General features: G+C 46.1%; 1 protein-coding gene across 1 annotated transcript in view; it reads right to left on the reverse strand.

Moving 5' to 3' along the window:
- LOC115088561 (integrin alpha-7-like) overlaps window positions 1-23,020 on the reverse strand; it is a 136,413-nt gene that overhangs the window by 28,345 nt on the left and 85,048 nt on the right. Inside the window, exons 3-4 of the mRNA XM_029596817.1 lie at window positions 7,183-7,262; window positions 6,476-6,731 (exon numbers count right to left, since the gene is read on the reverse strand). Of these exons, the coding sequence (XP_029452677.1) occupies window positions 6,476-6,731; window positions 7,183-7,262 (336 nt within the window). The remainder of the gene's footprint in view (window positions 1-6,475; window positions 6,732-7,182; window positions 7,263-23,020) is intronic.

Raw genomic sequence — 23,020 nt, forward strand, 5'->3', positions numbered from 1 at the left:
TGTTTCCTTCAACCTCCGAGCAATAGTGGCTCTAGAGGCTTTATTACTCTGCCTGGGGCCACTCCACAGCACAAACAGATGATCGGACAGATGGAAACTGTTCGTCACCTCCAAATACCACAAGAGCACCCGCTTAACATCCAACCTCCATAAATCTTTAGCCTGAGGAGTAGCAGATCCCAAATGTGGAAAAGATGGGAGCTCAACCAATTGATTTAGATGAAAAGAGGATGCAATCTTGGGCAGAAAGGAGGGAACAGTCTTAGAGATACTCCTGAATCTGAAATTCTCAATAAGGGCTTCCTGCATGACAAGGCCTGGAGCTCCGGGCAGAACAAATGGCCACCAGAAATATCACCTTCAAAGTAAGATCCTTAAGAGTTGCCTGCTTCAAAGGTTTGAACGAGGGCACACACATAGCTCTCAAGACCATGTTAAGGCTCCAGGAAGGAAAAGGATTCCGGGAGGAATGATGCAAATGCTTCGCTCCCCGAAGAAAGCGCACTACATCTGGATGCACTGCCAAGTCAACTCCCCGAATCTTACCCCGGAAACAACCTAAGACCGCCACCTGGACTCTCAAGGAATTAACGGACAATCCCTTAGTGAGACCTTCCTGAAAAAAAGCCAATACATCCCCCACGGATTCCCAAGTAGGCTGTACCTGGTGATCCAAGCACCAATACTCAAAAACTCTCCACACCCTGATGTAAGCCAAAGAAGTGGAAGTTTTCCTGGATTGTAAGAGGGTAACGACCACAGCATCCAAGTAACCCTTATGCTTCAAACGCTCCCTCTCAAAAGCCAGGCCACTAGACAAAAGCAATCCACCTGATCCAAAAACATGGGATCTTGACGCAAGAGATGTAGAAGATGACCCAAACACAAAGGACTGTCTAACACAAGGTTGTCTAGGTCTGCGAACCATGGACGCCTTGGCCACTCCGGAGCCACAAGAATTACGTCACCCAGGTGAATTTCTATGCAACGGAGCACTTTACCGATCAGTGGCCAGGGCAGGAGCACATACAGGAGAACGTCCGACGATCAAGGGAGAACTAAAGCATCCACTCCTTCTGCCCTGTCTCCCTCCACCAGCTGAAGAACCACGGGGCCTTGGCACTGTGAAATGTCACCATGAGATCCAAACTTGGAGAGTTCCACTTGCGGCAGATAAGACAGAAAGCCTCCTCCGACAGTTCCCACTCCCCGGGATACAACTGATGCTGATCAGAAAATCCGCCTGGACATTGTCTGTGCCCGCAATGTGGGAAGCTGCCAGCCTCCAAGTGTAGCTCCGCCCAGCTGATCAGTTCTTGGGCTTCCTGGGCCACTGCCCGGCTCTTGATGCCTCCCTGACGATTTATGTATGCCACTGTCGTTGAATTGTCTGAGAGCACCTGCACCGACTTCCCCCTCCAGTAAGGGAAGAAAAGCCAGAAGGGCTAACCGCACAGCCCTGGTTTCCAGCCGGTTGATCGACCAAGATGCCTCCTCTACTGACCACTGGCCCTCTGCAGAATTTTCTTGACAGACCGCTCTCCATCTGAAGAGGGGATATCCAAATCCACACCCCGCCTTCGTGTGTCTGGCTGGAGTCACCACAACAAACTGGACCACGCTGTATCCGTAAGGGGGAGAGGCAGATGAAAAAGCTCGGACTTCGGATCCCAACAGGTCAACAAGGCTAACTAAAGAGGCCTCAAATGTGCAAAATGCCCATGGCACCAGCTCCAAGGTGGAAACCACAGATCCGAGCACTTGCAAGTAATCTTAGACCTTTGGCAACTGCTTGACCAGAAGCACTCGAACTGAGCTTGTAAACTGGAAATTCCTTGTTCAGTAAGAAAATATTTCCCTACTGCCGTGTCGAACAAGGCTCCCAGGAATTCCAGCCTTTGACTATCCACCCCAAAGATCGCAGTCTTTGGAGGACTAAATCCATGGCTGCTTAGCACAAGGGTGTTGACTTCGCTCGAATCAGTCAGTTGTCCAGGTAGGGATAGACCAAGATCCCTTCTCTCCATAGAACTGCCGCCACCACAACCATGACCTTGGTAAAGGTTCTGGGCACTGTAACTAATCTGAAGGGCAGAGCACAAAACTGGAAGTGCTGCCCCAGAATCATGAACCACAGATACTGCTGGTGATCTGCTGGATCCTGATGTGCAGGTAGGCTTCCGTTAAATCCAGAGACGCTAGGAACTCTCTTTTGTGTACCAAAGCAATAACGGACCATAGTGTCTCTGTGCGGAAGCGAGGAACTTTCAGCACCTCGTTTAACCTTCTTCAAATTGAGGATTGGCCGGAATGTGCCCTCCTTTTTCGGCACTATGAAACAGATGAAGTAGCGACCTGCTCCTCACTCGTCAGAGGCACAGGAACAATGGCTCCTAACTCGCTGAGACAGCATACAGTGTCTTCCACCGCTAATTGCTTCTGCTCGTACGAACACGGGGAGACCAGGAACCAGGGCCTTAGGGGCCGAGCAAATTCTAAAGCATAATTGTGTCTTATTACACTTATGACCCACTAGTCTGTCATTTATTTATTTATTTGTTTGTTTTTCTATACCGATGTTCATCGGACATATCATACCGGTTTACAGCGTAACGGAGGAGCCTATTAATGTCGACTTCTTGTTTTACATTGAAACATTGTAACATTTTACATTGAGCTTTGTAACATTTTACATTGAACTTTGTAACATTTTGCATTGGACTTTATAAAAAACTTGCATTGAATTTCACATAACATTGCATTGAACTTTATAACATTTTGCCTTGAAACTTTGTAGCATGCGTATTGATTGGTCTGTGAGGAGTCGTTATAAATTATATTATTTATTTTATTTACAAGCCGTTAAGCCCGTTAAAACGGGCTACATCCCTCTGTCTCTCACCTCCCCCTCATTCTCTCTCCCCTCACTCTTCACCACCCCCTACCTCCCTCCCTCTCACCCACTCCTCCCTCTCCTCTCACTCACTCCCTCCCCCCCTCTCTCCCTCCCTCTCACTCACACTCAGTTCCACTCACTCTCCCTCAGTCCCACTCCCTCCCCCTCCCCCTCAGTCTCACTCCCTCCCTCCTCTCTCCCTCCCTCTCACTCACACTCAGTCCCTCCCCCTCAGTCCCACTCCCTCCCCTCCCCCTCAGTCCCACTCCCTCTCTCTGTCCCACTCCCTCCCACTCCCTCCCTCTGTCCCACTCCCTCCCCCCCCTCTCTCTCTCTGTCCCACTCCCTCCCCCCCCTCTCTCTCCCCCCCTCACTCAGTCCCCCCTCTCACTCAGTCTCCCTCCCTCTCACTCAGTCCCACTCCCTTTCTCTCCTCCCCTCTCACTCAGTCCCTCCCTCTCTGTCAGTCCCTCCCTCTCTCTCTCCTCCCTCGCTGCCGCCGCTGCCACCCGCCGCCGCCGCTGCCACCACCGCTGCCATCCGATGCCGCCGACGCCGCTGCCACCTGCGCCGCCGCTACCACCGGCCGCCGCCGCTGCCACTCAATGCCGCCGCCGCCTCCCGACGCCGCCACCCGCCGCTGCTGCCACTCAACGCCGACGCCGCTGCTGCCCACTCAACGCCGACGCCGCTACCACCCGCCGCCGCTGCTACCACCGGACGCCGCCGCCGCCGCTGCCTCCCGACGCCGCCGCTGCCACTGGACGCCACTGCCACTGGACGCCGTCATTTTTTTTTGGCTCAGACCGACGTGCTCGCCCGCACATGCGCGGTAGAGCTGGTCTCTACTGCGCATTTGCGGCACGTCGGTCATCCTTCGTTTATTAGGTAGGATTTATTTATTTGTTTTTATATACCGAAGTTTAGCGCTGGCCTTCACTCCGGTTTACAGGAATAACAACATTTTACATGAATAGTCAAACGGTTTACATTAAATAACTGTGGGAGATGGCGCATCTAGTGTAGTAAGAAATCGTGGGTTTTTGGGTTATTGGGGTTGATCACATTATGTGGTTATGCGGTTCTGTGATGGGTGGTGTGGGGGGGGGGGAAGGTGTGAGGGGGGAGGCATGTCTTTATGTGTTGGGTGATGGGTGGTGGGTGGTAGTTGGGTATGCTTTTTTGAAGAGCCATGTTTTGAGGTTCTTTTTAAATGACTGCGTTGTGGGGTTGAGCCTGAGTTGGGGTGGTAGGCTGTTCTAGAGTATTGGGCCTGCCACTGTTAGGGATCATTCTCTTGTTGAGGTTAGGTGCGCGATTTTTGGTGATGGTGTAGGAATGACACCAGTGTTCGTGGATCGGAGTGTTCTCTGAGTGGATTGAAAGTGAAGGGCAGGGCTCTGCCAGTCATGATCATGGCCCACTCCTTGTAAAAGAGAGCCAGCCGGCCCCCTATTACTGGAACCGAGGAGTGAACCGCCTCACATCATTGGGAGGATTTAACTTCCCCAGATCCTTGAGACATGCCTTCTCTGCCCGACCGGTGCCTGTGAAAGGACTGTCTCCAGGATTGCTGCTAACCGGGGCTTTGTCTCACGTAGGATCCTAACAACCTTGATGCCCTGAACTTCTGATTTCCTCGGAAACGAGAGTGAGCGGGGAAAGTGTTCCTCGACTTCGGCTTGTCCTCAGGCAGCTTATGGACCTTATTCTTTCCAAGGGATTTGATCATGTCCTCCAAATCTTTTCCAAAGAGCAAGCCTCCTTTGAAAGGGAGAGAACCCAGCTCCATCTTAGAGGAAATGTCCGCTGACCAATTCTTCAGCCAGAGGAGCCTGCGAGCGGAAACAGCTGCCACCATGGCTCTGGAGGAAGTTCTGAGAAGGTCATAAAGCGCTTCCGCACTGTGGGCCACTACCACTTCCAACCGGCCGACCTGTACTGATTCAGTAGCAGACAAGGGCCTATTCATCTGTAGCTGCTGAACCCAGCGAAGGCCAGCCCTCAGCATAAAACTACTACACATAGCCGCTCGCGCTCCCACAGCCGAAACTTTGAAGATCTTCTTGAGATGCACCTCCAGCTTTCTATCCTGAAGGTCCTCGAGCGCAGCAGCCCCGGTGACCAGAATGGTCATCTTCTTAGTAACTGCCAAAACCGCAGCATCCACCTTGGGCACCTTGAGGAGATCCAGAACCTCCTCTGGTGGTATAACTTGTCGATGGCTCGACTGACCTTCAGTCCCGTGTCTGGAGAGTCCTACTCCCTGAAGGGCAGGCCCAATCCCCGGGATCCAACTGATGTCTGCTCAGAAAATCTGCCTGGACATTGTGCCTGCAATGTGGGAAGCCACCAGCCTTTCCAAGTGTAGCTCCACCTAGCCGATCTGTTCTTGGGCTTCCTGGGCCACTGCCCAGCTCTTGATGCCTCCTTGACGATTTTTGTACGCCACTGTCGTTACATTGTCTGAGAGCACCTGCACCGACTTCCCCTCCAATAATTTGTCCCCCGTTTTGTCCCCCGTTCTGCTCAAGGCAGCAGGAGCACAGGCTGCTGTGTGAAAGGCACACGCACACACCACCAAAGGATCTACAGGCCACGCAATGCGTGATGGCCGACAAACAAATGCGGCAGAGCGGGAGTGAAAGAGGAGCCACCAGAGAGATGGGGAGCTGGAAAGCTCCTCTACTGATCAGGGGCGCGAGCGCATCGGAAAGCACGCTGCTGGCTAAAGGACATTGTTTTCCTTTTTTTTTTTTTTTTTTATAAAACTGAATAAAAGAAAACACTTCCCTGAAAAAAGGCAGCAGGCTCTGTTCATCCCCTGCAGGGTGAATGAGCCGGGACCCCTGGTATCAACCCTGCCAGGTGCAAAGGAGATAAGGGCTGAAGAAAAGGTTCCCGACCCTTAGCCCCTCTGCCTCAAATACCAGGGGGGGATAATCCACCCAGGACCTGACTATCCCATGGGAGGCTGTAGAGATGAATCTTCTCTCTTTCTTTGTTTTTTGGTTTTTTTTATCTATCTCCAGACTGCAGATTTTGCACCCCCACCATCTGCTGGAGACAGAGAAATATTGAGGGACTGCAGGTGGCACCTCATCTTAAGTGCCAGTGTCAGTCAAAACTTCTCTGTCTCCATCTGCTGGAGGGGAGGCAAAACCCAGGAGTCTGGACTGATCTGGGTATGTACAGGGAAAGTGATTTAACAAGGGACAGCCATGAACCTTACCCCCCTTTCCTCCACCCCCACCCCATCCAGCACATCTCCCTGACTCATTCCCACTGACCCCTCATTAGCAAAGGCCCACTACATGGGATCTCCCTCCCTCCATAGTCTGCAACTCAGAACCCCAATGATCTCCATCAGGCACATCCACATGCCGTCCAGTGCTCAGAATGTCTGACTGAATATTTTTCATTGTGTCTTAGGGGATGGAAAACCCAGCAGCATATGATCTAACTGATCCTGCTGGACTGGTACATGCTGCAGTGACCACCCTCCACTCCCCAAACCCCATCACATATTCTGCTGCAGTAATACCTGCTCCCCAACACCCCCATATGAGCAGAACCCACCTTTCCAGTTGTATGTTCCAGGAGCCCCAAACATGATGTAGTGACTGTCAGAGGTAAAGCCAGCAGAGATCCCTTGCTGGCAGAAGCCAAAGCGCTCATGTCCCTGAGGGCGTCCCTCACAAAACTTCCACTCTCCTCCGTCCAGTTCGTCGCTGATTTGCAGGTCCTCGCTCAGGACATAACAGCGGCCAATGACGTCCCGGGTCTCTGAGAACTGATGCACCCTCTGTCGTGATTCATACAGATGGGCACAGGTCTAAGAGAAGAGAGACAGGTTACAATATTGCCTGCTGCACCAGGCGACATCCCCCTCTCCTGTGCCCAATCCCCTGCCGATTCTGCCCTTTCCACCCTTCCCAGCGTGCAGAATCTCATGTTCATTCCATCAGGGGTCCCATTTCCCACCCCCTGCAGCCACTCACACTGCTCCTGCAGCTCCCACTGATCCCAGTGCAAAGGCGTATATGCCGTGTGATAGAAATGCAGCTGATGGATGCACACACATCTTCCAAACACCTCCAAAAAACTGAGATGGCTGCCCAGCTCACCCCCTCAGCTTTGCTGCTGATCTCCTGGGCAGCCACTGTTCCAGTCTCCCCAGATATTATAAATTAAGAGAGTGCAGCCTCCACGCCTCAGCAATAAGAACCCACACTGGTCAAGCACCCAGATTCCCGCCACCAAGAGGACGCCATGCCCACACTGACCACAATCTTCCCGCCAGCCCCCTGACTCTTCACGGTGACTCCCAGCCACTGGTTCTCCTTGCTCTCCTTTCTGTCATCCACTGCAGTGGAAAAAAAGAGACAAAAGCTGAATCAGCACTCGAAGGAAATACCACTGCATCATCCTTCTCCATCGCTGCTGGGCTCAGAGCAGGAGAGGGGCAGGGAGCTGCAGAAACAGAATTAGTTTGGTTAAAGGAAGACGTGTGTCCACCCAGTCCAACCCCCATTTATGTCCCCATGATGGGAGCGTCAGAGGAAGGGATGGGATGCAGGATCAGTTTTCTGCTTTTGGGAATCGAAGAAGGTTATTCACATAAAATCACAATCCGTTTCAGTCACCAAGAGTGTCCCTGACAGCTCAGCATCAGCGTTTTGCTGGCAAAAAGGAGAAAAAAAGAGAACATTAGAGAGGGAGGAAGACAGAGTGAGTGTGGGAGAGAGGGGAGAGAGAGAGAGAGAGACTGTGTGCATGTAAATGTAAGAGAAAGAAGGAGGAGGAAAGAGGTAGTATAAAAGAGCCAGCCTGGTGGCTTAGTGTAGTGCTGTGCACCGCCATGCAGAAGCTCCCTAGTCTGATCCCCGAGTTGAGTCTTTTGCTCCTTTGGTCAGCTTGGGTTGAGGATGCTGCAGAGACGGCGCTCACAGGCCCTTGGACTGGAGGGAGTTGTGCTTATTGCTGAAGGGTGACACCTAGTGGCCAGGTGCATGATTGCAGGGTTCAGGAAAGAGCCTGGCGCAAGGCAATGTCCAGAGTAGGCATGGGGGGGAGGGGGGGGATGGGGGAGGTGATAAAGTTTCCAGTTAATTGTGAATAAAGGCTCACGGTGAAGGGATTCAGCCCTAGTTCTGACTAAGCTGGAAGTGAAAAGGAGCCGGAGAACAGTGCCAGGTTTAAAAAAAAAAAAAAACTGCATAAGAAACTGGGAAATTCTCTTTCTTATTGTCCTTACTCTACTTTGTCATTTTATTTTTATTATCATAATGCTTTATTTTACTTCATTTATTTCAGCCAGGTGGAAGGAAGGCAGTTTTCAACAGGTTCTAGCCAGCTAACTAAGGAGATCCCTCAGGGTGAAAATGGTCTGGCACAGAGTGGTTAAATATAGCCGCCTGGTTCCACTAGGATCCAGTCACTAAGCCCCAGTGCAGTCAGGCAGTTGTATTTGGCCACTCTAAATGTGATCGTTCCAGTGGTATGGCCTAGTTGGGGGAGAAAAGCACATACATTTATTAGAATTTCCCCCACCCAAGCCCATCTACAGATAAAGCAGCGGCAAAACACGCAGACACTTTTTGTATTCACATACATATTAACAACTTTGCAGAGGGTAAGGGCACTACCGGCTTCTTTTTAAAAGTTTCCTAGCACATAAGCAAGTACAGAAGTCCCTGCATGCTCTGCCACTAGACGGCTTAGTGAAAACCACCCCCTCTTCACACATCACTGTGGCAAAAAACGTACTAACTGTCATGCCAAAAAAATGTCCTGAATCTGAATGAGATGGAGGATATGGGTTTACATAGCGCTGAGACTGGAGGTCTCCGGAAGGGCATTCCAGGCATCCACCACCCTCTCTGTGAAGAAATATCCTTTGACATTGGTTCTAAATCTTCCTCCCTGGAGTTTCAAATCTTGACCCCTAGTTCTGCTAAATTGCTTCCAATGGAAAAGGTCTGTTGTTGACCATGGATCATTAAAACCTTTCAAGTATCTGAAGATCTGTCCCGTATCACCCCCTGCTCCTCCTCTCTTCCAGGGTATACATATTCAAGTTCTTCAACCTCTCCTCATATGCCATTTTTCTCACCCTTCCCTGGACCGCTTCCATCCTGTCTCTGTCCCTTTTGAGATACGGTCTCCAGAACTGAAAACAGTACTCCAGGTGAGGCCTCATCAATGACCTGTACAAGGGGATAATCACTTCTCTTTTCTTACTCAATATTCCTCTCTCTATACAGCCCAGCATTCTTCTGGCTTTGGCTATCGCCCTGTCACATTGCTTCGCCGATTTCAGGTTGTTAGACACTATCCCCCCAAGGTCTCTCTCTCCTGCTCCGTGCACATCAGCCCTTCACCCCCTAACACATATAGTTCTTTCAGATTACCATACTCCAGATGCAGGACTCTGCAGAGCAGGGCTTCCCAAACTGGGAGTCAGGACTTCAACCGGGGGATACAAAACCTTTAGCTATCCACCTGATGATTTTATTCAGGGACCGGCATCCAGGAGGGAGGAAGCAGCCTGCTCTGCAAGGCCGCGATCCTTTCATTCTTCAGGAGCAGGGAAGGTGAATAAGGGGATCACAGCGGGAGTGAGCAGCATTAAGGAAATCATGCACCTGCCACCTGCAGTGAGTGAGGGATGTGAGGGGAACAAGATTTCTGAGGAATAGAGGGGCTGGAAGGGGAAAGGAGGCTGGGGAGCAAAACTGATTGGAAGTGGAGGTCTGGGAGGAGAGAGAATCTGTTGAGCAAGACTGCTGAGAAGTGAGGTTTCTGGGATGGGAGAGGCATCTGGAAAGCAAGACTGCTGGGGAGTGGGGGGTCTGGGTGGGGAGAGGGGGCTAGGGATTAAGACTCCTGGGGAGTGGGGTGTCTTGTAGAGCAGAGGGGACCAAGACTGTGTGGGAGAGTGAAAGAGAGAGCAGGTGTGTATGTGTGTGGGGGAGAGAGAGAGCATGTGTGTGGGAGAATGAGAATGTGAGAAAGCATGCATGTGTGTATTCATGTGGAAGAGAGAGAGAGCGCATGTGTGTGGGAGACTGACCCCACTTCCTCTCTGTCTGCTAATCCATTACAATTTTAGGGTTTCTGGAAATCAAAAGTTCCCAGATATGGATAACGGCAATTTTTTAAAAACCTTATGAGTTCTAATTATGGGATGTTATTTGATGTATTTGAAATATTTTATTGATGTTTGTAAAATTTTTATGTGAGTTGTTAATTATTGAATGCTATTCTATTCATTAGTTTTGAATTATTCCTTTTATTGGTATGGTTTTACTAATTTTGCTTAATGAGAAAGGGTAATGCTTCTGTTTTTACATTGTTGCAGTTCATATAGAATGTGGCTTGTTGTGGTTTCCAGTTCAGTTTTTGCCTGTACATTTCTATATTTTACAGTCTCTTTATTCTGTATTTGAGAGTCTCTCTGTGTTTTGCATGTGTGACTGATTAAGGTATTCCATTAATGTGCAGTTTGGATGTAGAGATCTATAGCAGCTTGGCCTCTTCTGTTTTAGAACATAAGAAATTGCCATACTGGGTCAGACCAAGGGTCCATCAAGCCCAGCATCCTGTTTCCAACAGTGGCCAATCCAGGCTACAAGTACCTGGCAAGTACCCAAAAACTAAGTATATCCCATACTACTGATTCTAGTAATAGCAGTGGCTATTTTCTAAATCAACTTGTTTAATAGCAGGTAATGGACTTCTCCTCCAAGAACTTATCCAAACCTTTTTTAAACCCAGCTACACTAACTGCACTAACCATATCCCCTGGCAACAATTTCCAGAGTTTAATTTTGCATTGAGTGAAAAATAATTTCTCCGATGGTTTTAAATGTGCTACTTGCTAACTTCATGGAGTGCCACCTAGTCATTCTGTTATCCGAAAGAGTAAATAACTGATTCACATTTATCTGTTCTAGACCTCTCATGATCTTAAAGACCTCTATCATATCCCCCCTCAACCGTCCCTTCTCCAAGCTGAACAGCCCTAACCTCATTAGTCTTTCCTCATAGGGGAGTTGTTCCATTCCCCTTTATCATTTTGACCTTCTCTGTACCTTCTCCATCGCAACTATATCTTTTTTGAGATGCGGCGACCAGAATTGTACACAGTATTAAAGGTGTGGTCTCACCATGGAGCAATACAGAGGCATTATGACATTTTCTGTTTTATTCACCATTCCCTTCCTAATAATTCCTAACATTCTGTTTGCTTTTTTGACTGCTGCAGCGCACTGAGCCGACAATTTCAATGTGTTATCCACTATGATGCCTAGAGTTTTTCCTGGGTGGTAGCTCCTAATATGGAACCTAACATCGTGTAACTACAGCATGGGATATTTTTCCCTATATGCATCACCTTGCACTTATAATTGCATTATAATTCTGTTTTCTTGTGGCTTTCTGAGGTTCATGCCAATGCCCAAGATGCATTACAGTAGGCCTAATACCAAATGAGTTCTAAGTGTCTCTTGCTTTTTTGCAGGGTTTTCTGGTTGGTACCTCAGCCGTGCATGTAAATATAATATACATATTGAAAGTGATATTTTTATCTCAGAAGACTATGCTTTGAATGTTCTTTTTCAAGAAAATTTATTATAAATGCATAATTTTTAATTGTGTGTGAGGAGGGTTTGATGGGGTGGGGGGTACAAGGCTGTCAAGTTTTCCTAGGGTGCCTAATTCCCTTGCACTGGCCATTGGTATCACTGTACAAACATTTAACAAAGTTTCCCAACTCGTGGTGTGATTTGTTGTGTCAAGGGCGAGGGCACAGCCAGGCAATGTGGCGCCATAGGCGCCACATTGCCTGGCTACGGCTCTGGTGACATCTCAGTGAAACAGAAGTTTTAGGAAAGGTCTAACGCACCCCAGTGGGAGGCGTCATGACCTTAGCAAAACCCCTATGCCCTTGTGGTTCAGAGTTCTTCTTCGGGGGGTCTCTCTGGCTGAGAGAGGTGCTGGTGAAGGGGGGTCTCCTCAAGGGGAAAGGACTGCCCCACCCTGCTTCCTATCCTGCAGAGGTGGCTGGGGCCCAAGCTTGGGGTGCCCAGGCCCTCAGGAATGGGGAGGGTCACATCTTTGTGTGCCGGAGTGATATCAACGTTTCCTGAAGATCATGTCTAAGGGATTTCTTCAGAGGTTGGGAGAGACAGGATCTGCCTTTGTGGGAGTTCAGAGGGAAGGCTGCCCAACAGGAGAAAGCCCGGAGGAGCTGCTGACTGAGAAAAGAAATCCTCAGCCACAGACTCATCGTTTTGAATGCAGGAAGAGAAAAAGAATCAAAAAGAAACTGAAAAGAAAAAAAAAGATAGCAGCATCCAGAAAAACAGGTTCTAGGGAGCGTGCTCAAAGGTGATGGTTCCTTCCCCAGAGAGCTTACCTGCCAGGGCGTTCAGCATTTGCTACAGTAGGTGACTAAGATTATTTCCGTGCAACTGGACTTTGTTTTTTCTATATTGACGTGCAGTAAGCTATAGTGTGCTGTCTGTGGATTTTGTTTCCAATAATCAGTGACCATAAAGGACTTATTTTTGTAAACAACAGTGTGGCTTTTGATCCTGACTGGACTTATTACAGAGGAGCTCCAGGTGAAAAAAAAAAACCAAAACTAAACTAAGGGCTCTGAAAGAATGACTCTTCTCCCCTATGTGCAGGGCCAATGCAAAGGTATTAGGCACCAAAGCAAATCTTACAGCCATATATGCCCTCCCAACCTCCCCCCCCAATTAAAAATTATGCATTTATAATAAGATTTTACATGAAAAAGTGTATTCCGAGGTAAAAATATCACTTACAACATGCACTTCTATGGTGCCAACCAGAAATCTTGCAGAGAAGACACTTAGAACCCATATGGTATCAGGCCTATTGTTACATGAGCTGGGTGTTGGGCTTGACCCTCAGAAAGCCTTGAGTAAACTGAATTACAATCACAATATAGTAAACCTTCCATACCAAAACAACACTAACTGCCAGCACTGAAAACAGCAACAACCCTAATTATGAAAAGGCAACTCAATAAATATTACATGAGACCCTAAAACACTAATAACACCTTAGCATAAGCCAGGCTGCTATAGATCACTACACAGAAGCTACATGCTAGCAGATCCCTCATCTCATTCACACATGCAGAACACTAAATACAGAATAAAACCAAAAAAGTATAAACAGAAATGTGCAGACAAAAGCTGAACTGGAAACTGCAACAACACAGACTGTATGCAGTGTATAACATAAGAACATAAGAATTGCTATGCTGGGTCAGATCAAGGTCCATCGAGCCCATCATCCTGTCTCCGATAATAACCAATCTGTTGCGTCGGAAGTGGACCCTTGGGCCGAGGTGGGGTTGACGCAACCTGTAGGCGAGGACCTACAGGTCCCCACCGTCGGCAGGTGGAATGGGCTGATAGGCAGAGGCCACTGGAGCTTCACCTATACCAGCCCTCGTTCCCCGCGGGTTGAGCCTTTGGGTGCTGGGGCCGGCAGGACTCAGGTGGGCCTGGAGGTTGAATAGCAAGAGAGGTTGGTTCAGCCCAGAGACAGCAGGCGAGAGATGACGTAGTCCTACTCTGGACTGGGTAAGGTACTGGAACTCGGGCGCCAATGAACAAAGGCTGACTGAGGGCGCTCGAGAAAAGGTAGGCCAAAGCCTAATAAGTCCACGTCCAGAGAGTAGGCTGGAGAGGCATCCAATGACAGGCTTGGATCAGGGCCGACAGCAAAGCGAAGGTTGTGGCAACGATGCTGAGATCTGATCACGGAGAGGTCAATAGCGTTAGTCATTTTGCTCTCTACTCTCCCACCCTGTAAATCCCCTGTTCATTGTAACTTTATCTTCCTAGTTAATTGGTTACCCCTTGTTTCAATGTAAACCAGTACGATAAGACACTAGTCTTGAGTATCGGTATATCAAAAGTATTTAAAATAAATAAAATAAATAAATCAAAGCTGAGGTCTGATCACGGAGAAGTCAATAGCGTAGTCGGACGAAGCAATGGTCAGGGTCTGGAGGGTAGGCTGTAGTGTATCAGGCGTAGCGGAGGTCTGGATCTGGAGATAGGCTGTAGTGTAGTCAGGCATAGTGGAGGTCTGGGTCTGGAGATAGGCTGTAGCGTATACAGGCAAAGCGAAATCGAAGTCCGTGCAATCAATCCGAAGCATAGCAGGGCAAGAACGAGGAGAACAGAAACCAGGAACAATGAGGAATCAGGAATGAAGAGTGGAGACGAATCTCTAGCAGCAACGAGTACTCAAATAGCAAGGAGACCTGTTGCAAAGGCAATGCTATGGAGCGGACCTGAGCTTAAATACAATGAAGAGTTTGACGTCATCATCCGAGGCTGTGGCCAGGTTCCCGCTGTGGGCCCTTCATAAGGATCAGCGATGCACGCGCGCCTAGGGAGGGGCACGGCACGGGTAGTGGTGCCTCTCTGCTGCCCATGCGGAGAGGCCCGGTCGAGCAATGGTATCTTCACCTGAAATACTGGGGGACTATGGCGGAGCCGGAGGCACCGGAGGAGGCCTGAGGTCAGAGCTGACGGCCCACCGCCGCTAGCGAGGAGGAACCAGAGGCTGGAATCCTTGTAAAGTGAGCAGGCCGTGCCGTGGGTGGCACGTGTAATACAATCCAGGTCGTAAATACCTGGCAGATTCCTAAATAGATCTAATTCATATTACTCACTCCCAGGGATAGCTTTAGTCTACTTGGCTAATAATGTGCTATGGATATTTCCTCCAGGAACGCGTCCAAATGTCCCACTCTGCTAGTTGCCTAGATCATGCCCACTGGCAACAGATTCCACAGCTTGATAATGCGTTCTATGATCTGTTTTGAATCTGCTGGTTGTTATTTCATGCAGTGTCCCCTTGTTTTATTATTATTGGAAAGCCTAAAAAACCATCTTTTATTAACCTGTTCCACCCTACTCATGATTTTATATACTTCTATCATGTCCCCTCTCAGCCATCTCTTTTCCAAGCTGAAGCCTACGTAGCCTCTCCTCATAAAGGGAATGAAACATTTCTCTTATCATTTTTGTCGCTCTCTGCATCTTTTCCAGTTCCGCTTTGACTATCTTGAGATGGGGGTGACCAGAACTGCACACAATACTCAAGGTGAAATCGCATCATAGTTCAATACAGAGGCAATATGATATTCTCTGTTTTATTCTCCATTCCTTTTCAGACCATTCCTAACATTCTATTTGCTTTTTTGACTGCTGCCACACACTGAGCAGAGGATTTCAACATATTTCAACATACCAAGGTCCTTTTCCTAAATAGTGACTCTCAACACAGAACCCAGCATCGTGCAACTGTAGTTGGGATTATTTTTTCCTATGTGCATCTGCCATTCCGTTGCCCAGTCTCCTAGTCTAAGGTCCTTCTGCAGTTCCTCGCAATCTGCCGTTGTTTAAACAACTCTGAAGAATTTTGTGTCATCTGCAAATCTGATCTCCTCTCTCATAATTCCCTTTTTCAGATCATTTATGGCTAAGTTAAGCAGCACAGGTCCCAGTACTGATCCCTGTGGTACTCCACTTCAACCTTTCTCCATTTAGAAAACTGACCATTTAGTCCCACCCTCTGTTTCCAGCCTTTTAACCAGTTGGCAATCATACCCTATGACTTTGTAATTTCCTGAGCAGTCTCTCATGAATGATGTTGAAAATCCAAATATACTATGAGGTCCATATTCAGACAGCCTGAGTAGCAAATTTAGACGGATAAACTTGTCCGACTAACTTTAGAGGTATTTTCAAACGTGCAGGCACACTATGGTATATACCCGGCTACCTTAAAGTTAGCTGGCTAATTTTTAACCGACTAACTGTAGGACAGCTCTTTGGCTCAACCAGACTTTGCCAGCTATGTTAATCGGCTAACTCTGAATATCAGAGTTAGTCAGTTAACATAGTCAGCTAATTCAACTCCTCCCAGTTTCGCTTCTGGAACGCCCCTAAATTAGCCTGCTAAATTCTAGCCAAATAGAATTTACCCAGATAAGTGCCCTAATATTCATTTTGCTAGCTAATTTCTGAGTGAGCTGGCTAAATGCTTTTGAATATGGGCCTCTATATTAACTGGCTCATATTTATCTACATGTTTATTTAAACCTTCAAAAAATTCTAAAAGATTGGTAAGTCAAGACTTCTTCTTGCTAAAACCATGTTGACTCTTCTCCATTAAGTCACATCTATCTATATGGCCAGTGATTTTGTCTTTAAAAATGGTTTTTACCACTTTGTCTACACTGATCTATAGTTTCCTGAATCACCCCAGAGCCCTTTTTAAAAATCAGATCTTAAGGTATGTGTTAAAGGGGAACGTCTTAAATATGATCGGATATAGATGTGTTATAAACAATTTTATGGTTTACAATGATTATGTAGCCCTCTATATGCTGGAGCTCACTTTATTTATTTATTTATTTTAAAACTCTTCTATACCGTCGTTAAGTTAATTCACCATCACAACAGTTTACAGAAAGGCACAATAAGAAAAAAAAAAACTATAATTGGTATAGATTACAAATTATTCATGTGCCAACATAGTACGGTAACATATTTTAATAAGAAAAGACTGTGTGTTAATTAAGGCTTATATGTCGGTTGAAAAACTGTCAAGCGGTTCAAATCTAGCGTTAATAAGCAATTGGAGATATTAGAGGAAAAAACTGATTACTTGGTGCGTCATTATCTTTCAACTGCTTTCCTCCTTCTCTTTGTCTTTATAAAAAGCTTGCTTAAAAAGACAGGTTTTCATACTAGTTTTAAATAGTTTCAAATTTCTCTGCAGCCTTATTTCGAGTGGCATGAGTTCCATAGAACAGGTCCAGCCAGCAACAGTGCTCTCTCCCTTACCTGAGTGAGGCATGCTGATTTAACAGAAGGAATAGTTAGTAGAGCTTTATTGGCAGATCTAAGGTTTCTGTGTGGTACATGTATGCACAGTGCTGTGCCTTTTCATCATGGATTAGTTTATGAATTATACACAATGCTTTGTATTGTATTCTTTGTTCAATTGGAAGCCAGTGTAGTTGAGCAAGTGTACCGGTGATGTGGTCTCTTTTCTTTTTGCCTGACAAAATTCTAGCAGCAGATTTTTGCAATATTTGGAGTGGTCTAATAGTAACTTGAGGTAGCCCTAATAGAAGAGTTACAGTAGTCTGTGCGAAAATGATTCAGTGTTAGCAGGGGTTTCAGTCTTCTAAGGACTATTTGTTTGGCGTAACGTTCTTTTAATTTCTGTGAAATGTGTTGTTTCATGTTAAGCCTAGGGTCAATTATTACCCCTAGATTCCGTACTTTTATTGCTAACTCTACAGTTTGATTTTTTTTATTGTGATTGTAGGTTGTGTAGGGTGTATATTTTTTTGTTCTAGGTGTAAGAATTCAGTTTTATCAATGTTTATTACCAGTTCCATTTGGTTTAGGAGTTGTTTGATTATTTCAAGATACATATTAGCCAGTTTCATTGTTTCTTTGATTGTGTTTACGATGGGTAACAGTAGTTGTATGTCATCCGCGTATATGTAGGGTATTATTCCAAGTCCAGCAAGTAGGTGACATACCGGGAGGAGATAAATGTTAAAGAATGTTACGGACAGGGCTGAACCCTGTGGGACTCCTGTTTGTAGTTTAACTTTCTTGTTTGATAGTGTGTTTTTGATTTGTACTTGGAAAAATCTGTTCCTTAAGTATGACTCAAACCAGTTTATTGTTTGGTTATTGAGTCCTATTTCTTTTAGTCTATTGATTAGTATTTTGTGATTTACAGTGTCAAATGCTGCCGAGAGATCCAATAGTATCAGAATGTAATGTGTTCCTGTATCAAAGCCTCTTAAGATATTGTCTGATAAAGCTAGTAATAATGTCTCAGTACTGTAGTGTTTGCGGAAACCATGTTGTGCAGGATATATTTATTTATTTATATTTGGAGTTTTTCTATACCGGCATTCGCAATTAAAAACCACATCATGCCGGTTTACATATAACAAGGGAGTGTGAACAAAAAACGGAACAAACATAAACAAGTGCAAAAAGATCTAAAGTTACATTACAACAAGGATCAAATAACTGGGGAGAGAATTAGGGTAAGATACCCGAGCAGTTAAGATTAATTATTTACATTATATTGTACATTATATTGAGAAGACTCTTATAAGATGTTGCTGTCCTTCAATTGGGGTCTGGGAAGGCTTGCTTAAAAAGCCAAGTCTTAAGCCTTTTTCTGAAAGTAGGAAGGCATGGTTCTTGTCTCTTTCTAAGTGGTTTGATAGTTGTTTTTGAACTGTTTTTTCAATTAGTTTGGCTATTAGGGGTAAGTTGGAGACTGGTCTAAAGTTGCTCAGCTTTAGGGAGTCAAGGTTCTTTTTCTTAATGATTGGCTTTATTATGGCTCCTTTCAGGATATCTGGCATTGATCCTTCATCTAGGGAAAGGTTGATGATCTTTGTTAACATTGGGGCTACTGTGTTGGCTAGTTTTTTTTAATTCCATTATGGGTATGGTGTCAATTGAGTGAGGAGCAGGGTTCAGTTTTTTAATCATGTTCTCGACTTCAATGTGTGATATCTCTTCAAACTCTGACCATATGTTAACATCCCTTTTGGGCATCTTAATCTCTTGTTTGGTTGTGTTAAGGATTTTTGTTCTTAAGTTTTCAATTTTATCTTTAAAGAATTGAGCTACGTCATTACATTGATTCTCTTGTAGGTTCTGATGACTGTTTGTATTGTCGCTGGTGAGGTTTTTTACTGTGTTAAATAGAGTTCTAGTGTTATTTGCAAACTTTTCTATTTTTGAGCTGAAGTATTTCTTTTTGGTTTCTAAAATTACTTTTTTGTAGTGAGCCAGTTGCTTTGTTTTCATGTTATCTTAATGTTGGGTAATCATTTCTTACACTGGTTATGATAAATGTATCAGCTTGTATTGCCAGATTCTACACTGTATCTATATTTGTATATGTAACCCTTTTATCTTTACAAAAATTTCCATAAAGAGTTAAAAAAAAAATCAGTATCATATTGGCCACTTTCCAGTGTTCAGGAATCAAGGCTATTTTAAATGATATGAATACCCATAGTACATAGTATGGTTCTTAATAATTTGACTGAAGAGTGATGGGTTTGTGTAATTTGGGTGTGTGTTTATAGATGCTGAAGGATGGTGTGAGTCACAGGGATGGGGGGAGTTCTGTAGGGGGAGGGACTTATTGGATAAAATTCTCATATGTTTGTATATGTATTTATTGTGTCTTCTTGGCGGTGGATAAGATCCAATCATCGTCAAGTTAATGTTGTAATATGAGGATTTGCTTAATAAAAAATGTAATATAAATTATGTTACAGATATCTAGTAAAGTTAGTGATTTAGGGGTAGATTTTAAAAAGGGACGCGCGCTACCTGGCGCATGCACATGTACACCCGATTTTATAATTTGCGCGCATAGGCGAGCAAGTTATAAAATCAGGGGTTGGCGCGCGCAAGGGGGTGCATAATTGTGCACCTTGCGTGCGCCGAACCGCACTGCCTTCCCCCATTCCCTTCCCCCTAACCTGACCTTCCCACCCCTTCCCCTAACCTTTCCTCCCCCTAGCCCTACTCTAACCCCCCCCCAAAAAAATTTGTATTTTAATTTTTGCGCCTGCCAGCAGGCTGCCAACACACAATCTTTCAACACAGCGGAAATAGCCGCTGTGTTGCAGGCCTCTGGCCCCGCCCCTAGACTGCCCCTTTAGTAAAGCCCCAGGACTTACCCGCGTCCCAGGGCTTTACGTGCGTCGCCGGGCCTTTTTAAAATAGGCCCGGCACGCGTAACCTTTTTAAAATCCGGCCCTTAATGTTTTCTTTTAGAACTCTGATGCGGATGCCATCTAGTCCCAGTGATTTGTTACTCTTTAGTTTGTCAATCAGATCTATTCCATTATCACAGATATTTGTTTTAGTTGCTCACAATCTCCACCATTACAAAATGTTTGTGGTGTGGGTATGAGGCAAAGAATTCATTCAGTTTTTTTGCTATTTCCTTTTCCTCCCTGAGCACCCTTTTTTTCCCCTCAGTCATCTAGAGGTCCAACTGACTCCTTCCCTCACAGGCTTTTCGCTTTGAATGTACTTGAAAAAGTTTTTATTAGTTTTTTTTATTAGTTCTTGACTCACTGGCAAGCTTTCTCTCAGTCTCTCTTGGCCTGTCTAACTATTGTTTTACATCTAACTTGCCAGGGCTTATGCTCTTGCTTACTTTCTTCATTTGGGTCTGCTTCCTTTTTATGAACAATGCACTTTTAGCTTTAAGTGACTCCTTTACCTCACCATTAAACCGCGCTGGTGTCAGGCTCTGAAGGTCCTGCAGCACATTCATGTAGGAAATGTCTCACTAGGGATTTTATTAGAAAAGAGAACAACATAACAGCTCCTGACTTATGCACTGCAGGCAAACTTAATAACTCACAGTTGGGCAAGGCTAATTTCCAGTCCAGGGTTTCAGTCCAGATCTTTACACAGTAAATCCTCTTGTAGTAGTACATCATCCAGGAACGCTTCAGAGTCCCATGGGCATTCTGGCTGGAACCCCTCTTGAGCAAACCACTCTGCTGCTATAAACAGTCTCTCCTGAATATTCTACCATCCGCATCCTTCCTTATAAATGCTAGCAGAAGGGGCTTCATAAAACCAGTAGTGGTACCCGTCAACAAAGTTCTGCAGGTACCTTGGATTGCCACAAAGCTTGGTTGGGAATGGTGGTCTCATGTTTTGTACACAAACCATAAGCCTTAAGTACCAAGAGGCAGAAGCAAATTATAGATCACTGGCTGTAGAACTTGGAGTCACAATCTTTATTCCAGTGCAGAAGAAAAAAAAAAGGCCTGGAATCAGAATTGCTGCATAGCTTCAGAATACAACAGCTCAGAGAGTGTGACACATTGTATAGGTGGGGCTCAAGGGCACTCACCACAACAGTGCCACTCCCCCAGGCTCGGGCATGCTGGCTGTTGGGGTTAGCCGTTTCCGGGGCTCCTCTTCGTGGGTAGGCCTTTCCTCTGGGCTCCTCCGACACACTGTTCGCTCCCAGCGCGGGCCCCTCCACCGCTGGGCTTCTCTAGGTCCGGGCGTGTGTCTCTCTGCTGAATTTAAAGAGACCGCAGCAGGAAATTGCCGCAGCCCCTCTTGCTGACTCCACCTGTTCTTTTCCTATTTATCTGGCTCACAGACCTTGCCTTGGCTTCTTGCTTTCTAGGTCCTGTATCGGGTTCCTCCACGGAGGATATCTCCTGCGCTTCTGACTTGTGACATTATCCAGAACCTGACCTATGCTTGGAAACCACAACTTCGAGAACTGCCGCCTGCCCCGACCTTCGCCTGGAACCTCGTTTACGAAGACTGCCGCCTGCCCCGACCTACGCCTGGCAATCCTTCTACGAACTCTGCGACCTGTTCCGGCTCTCGTCCTTCTCTACGCTTCTGCCTTCTCGCCATCTCTAGACCACACGCAAGTCCAGCCGGCATCAGTACCCAAGGGCTCAACCTGAGGGGAACGTGGGCTGGTAGTGTTTCATCCCAGCCTCGCCTTCTGACAGTGGGGGACCTGTGGGGGGTTTCTCCCACAGGTGGCGCCAACTCCACCTCGGGCAAGGGGTCCACCTTCCAGAACCGTAACTCACTCAGACTGCAGCAGCTCACACCTGTGCAGTGTTTCTTTTCTTCAGCACACAACAGAAAAAAACAAACATAAAATAAAATGCTGATTCTCTAACTACCCTCAGACCAGGGCTAGATCCCCTTTTGATCTGAAAACAAACAAACAAAGAAAAAAATAGGGGTTGCAGCTTACAATGGCAGAAAAAAAAAAGGCATTCCTTCAAAGGTGTGTCTGCCCACAGTTCCTCTAGCCAACTAGATGCAAAAGCCAGAGGCAGAGTACAGAGTTTCCAGCATTTTGTCAGGTTCTGAAAGCCCCTGCGGCATATTCACACAGCAAACATGTCTCAGTAGTGGTTTTATTAGAATGAAAATAACATAACAGTTCCTGACTTATGCACTGCAGGCAAAACTTAATAACTCACAGTTGGGCAAGGCTAATTTCCAGTCCAGGGTTACAGTCTGGATCTTTACACAGTAAATCCTCTTGTAGCAGTACAAGGCATGACTTAGGAGAAGACTTCCGGTTACAGGCAAGGCACAAGACATTTAAACATAGTAGCACAGCATAACATCAAAACACATCAAGGCAAGAACTCATGGGTCTTCTTCGGGATCCCACATCTTCTTCTGGCCTCCACACTGTCTAATTTTTGGGAACACCCCCTCAGGTGTCCCAGAACAGCTTTGAAACCCCTGAGGACCAATCCAGATCCTCAGGGGCAGGGCTATATAGGAGTCTAAGGTTGGCTTTCTCTGAGCCATTCTGTGGCTCTGTGCACAAGGTACTCACCCAAACCAAGCCAACCTCAGCTCAAGACTAGGAAATGCACCTTTTTTCCTGACAGCTGGCAATCTTTGGCCTTCCTTTGACCTTTTATAATGCAAGGAGTACAATTTATCTGGGCTTCCCAAATAATATTCTGAAACAATTTCCACACTTTTAACCCTTGCATGAAGTGTGAATGCTCCTTTTAGGTTGTTTTTTTTCCTAAATAATTTTCTCATTCTATTATAGTCTACCTTCTTAAAGTTATCCACTACTATAGTAGTTTTACTTAATGTCCTCCCTCCAATGATTAAGTGAAATTTGATTGCATTATTATCACTATTGCTTAGCGGTCCCACCTTTGTACTAGGTCGTGCATTCCACAGAGGCCTAGATCTAAGGTAGATGCCCCTCTTGTCGGTTCTAGGACCAGCTGTTCCATGAAGCAGTCACTTATGGTATTTAGAAACTTAGCTTCTCTAGCATATCCCAATGAGACATTGACCCAATCAATACCAGAATAATTGAAATCTCCCATTATTATTGTTGCCAAATGTATTTGCTTTTTAATTTCAGTATAGCATTTCTTCATTTGGCCAGGTGGCCAGTAGTATACACCCACTGCTATACTTTTACCCATCACACATGGAATTTCTATTCATAAGG

The sequence above is a fragment of the Rhinatrema bivittatum genome, chromosome 3, assembly GCF_901001135.1.
Source record: "Rhinatrema bivittatum chromosome 3, aRhiBiv1.1, whole genome shotgun sequence".
Taxonomy (NCBI): domain Eukaryota; kingdom Metazoa; phylum Chordata; class Amphibia; order Gymnophiona; family Rhinatrematidae; genus Rhinatrema; species Rhinatrema bivittatum.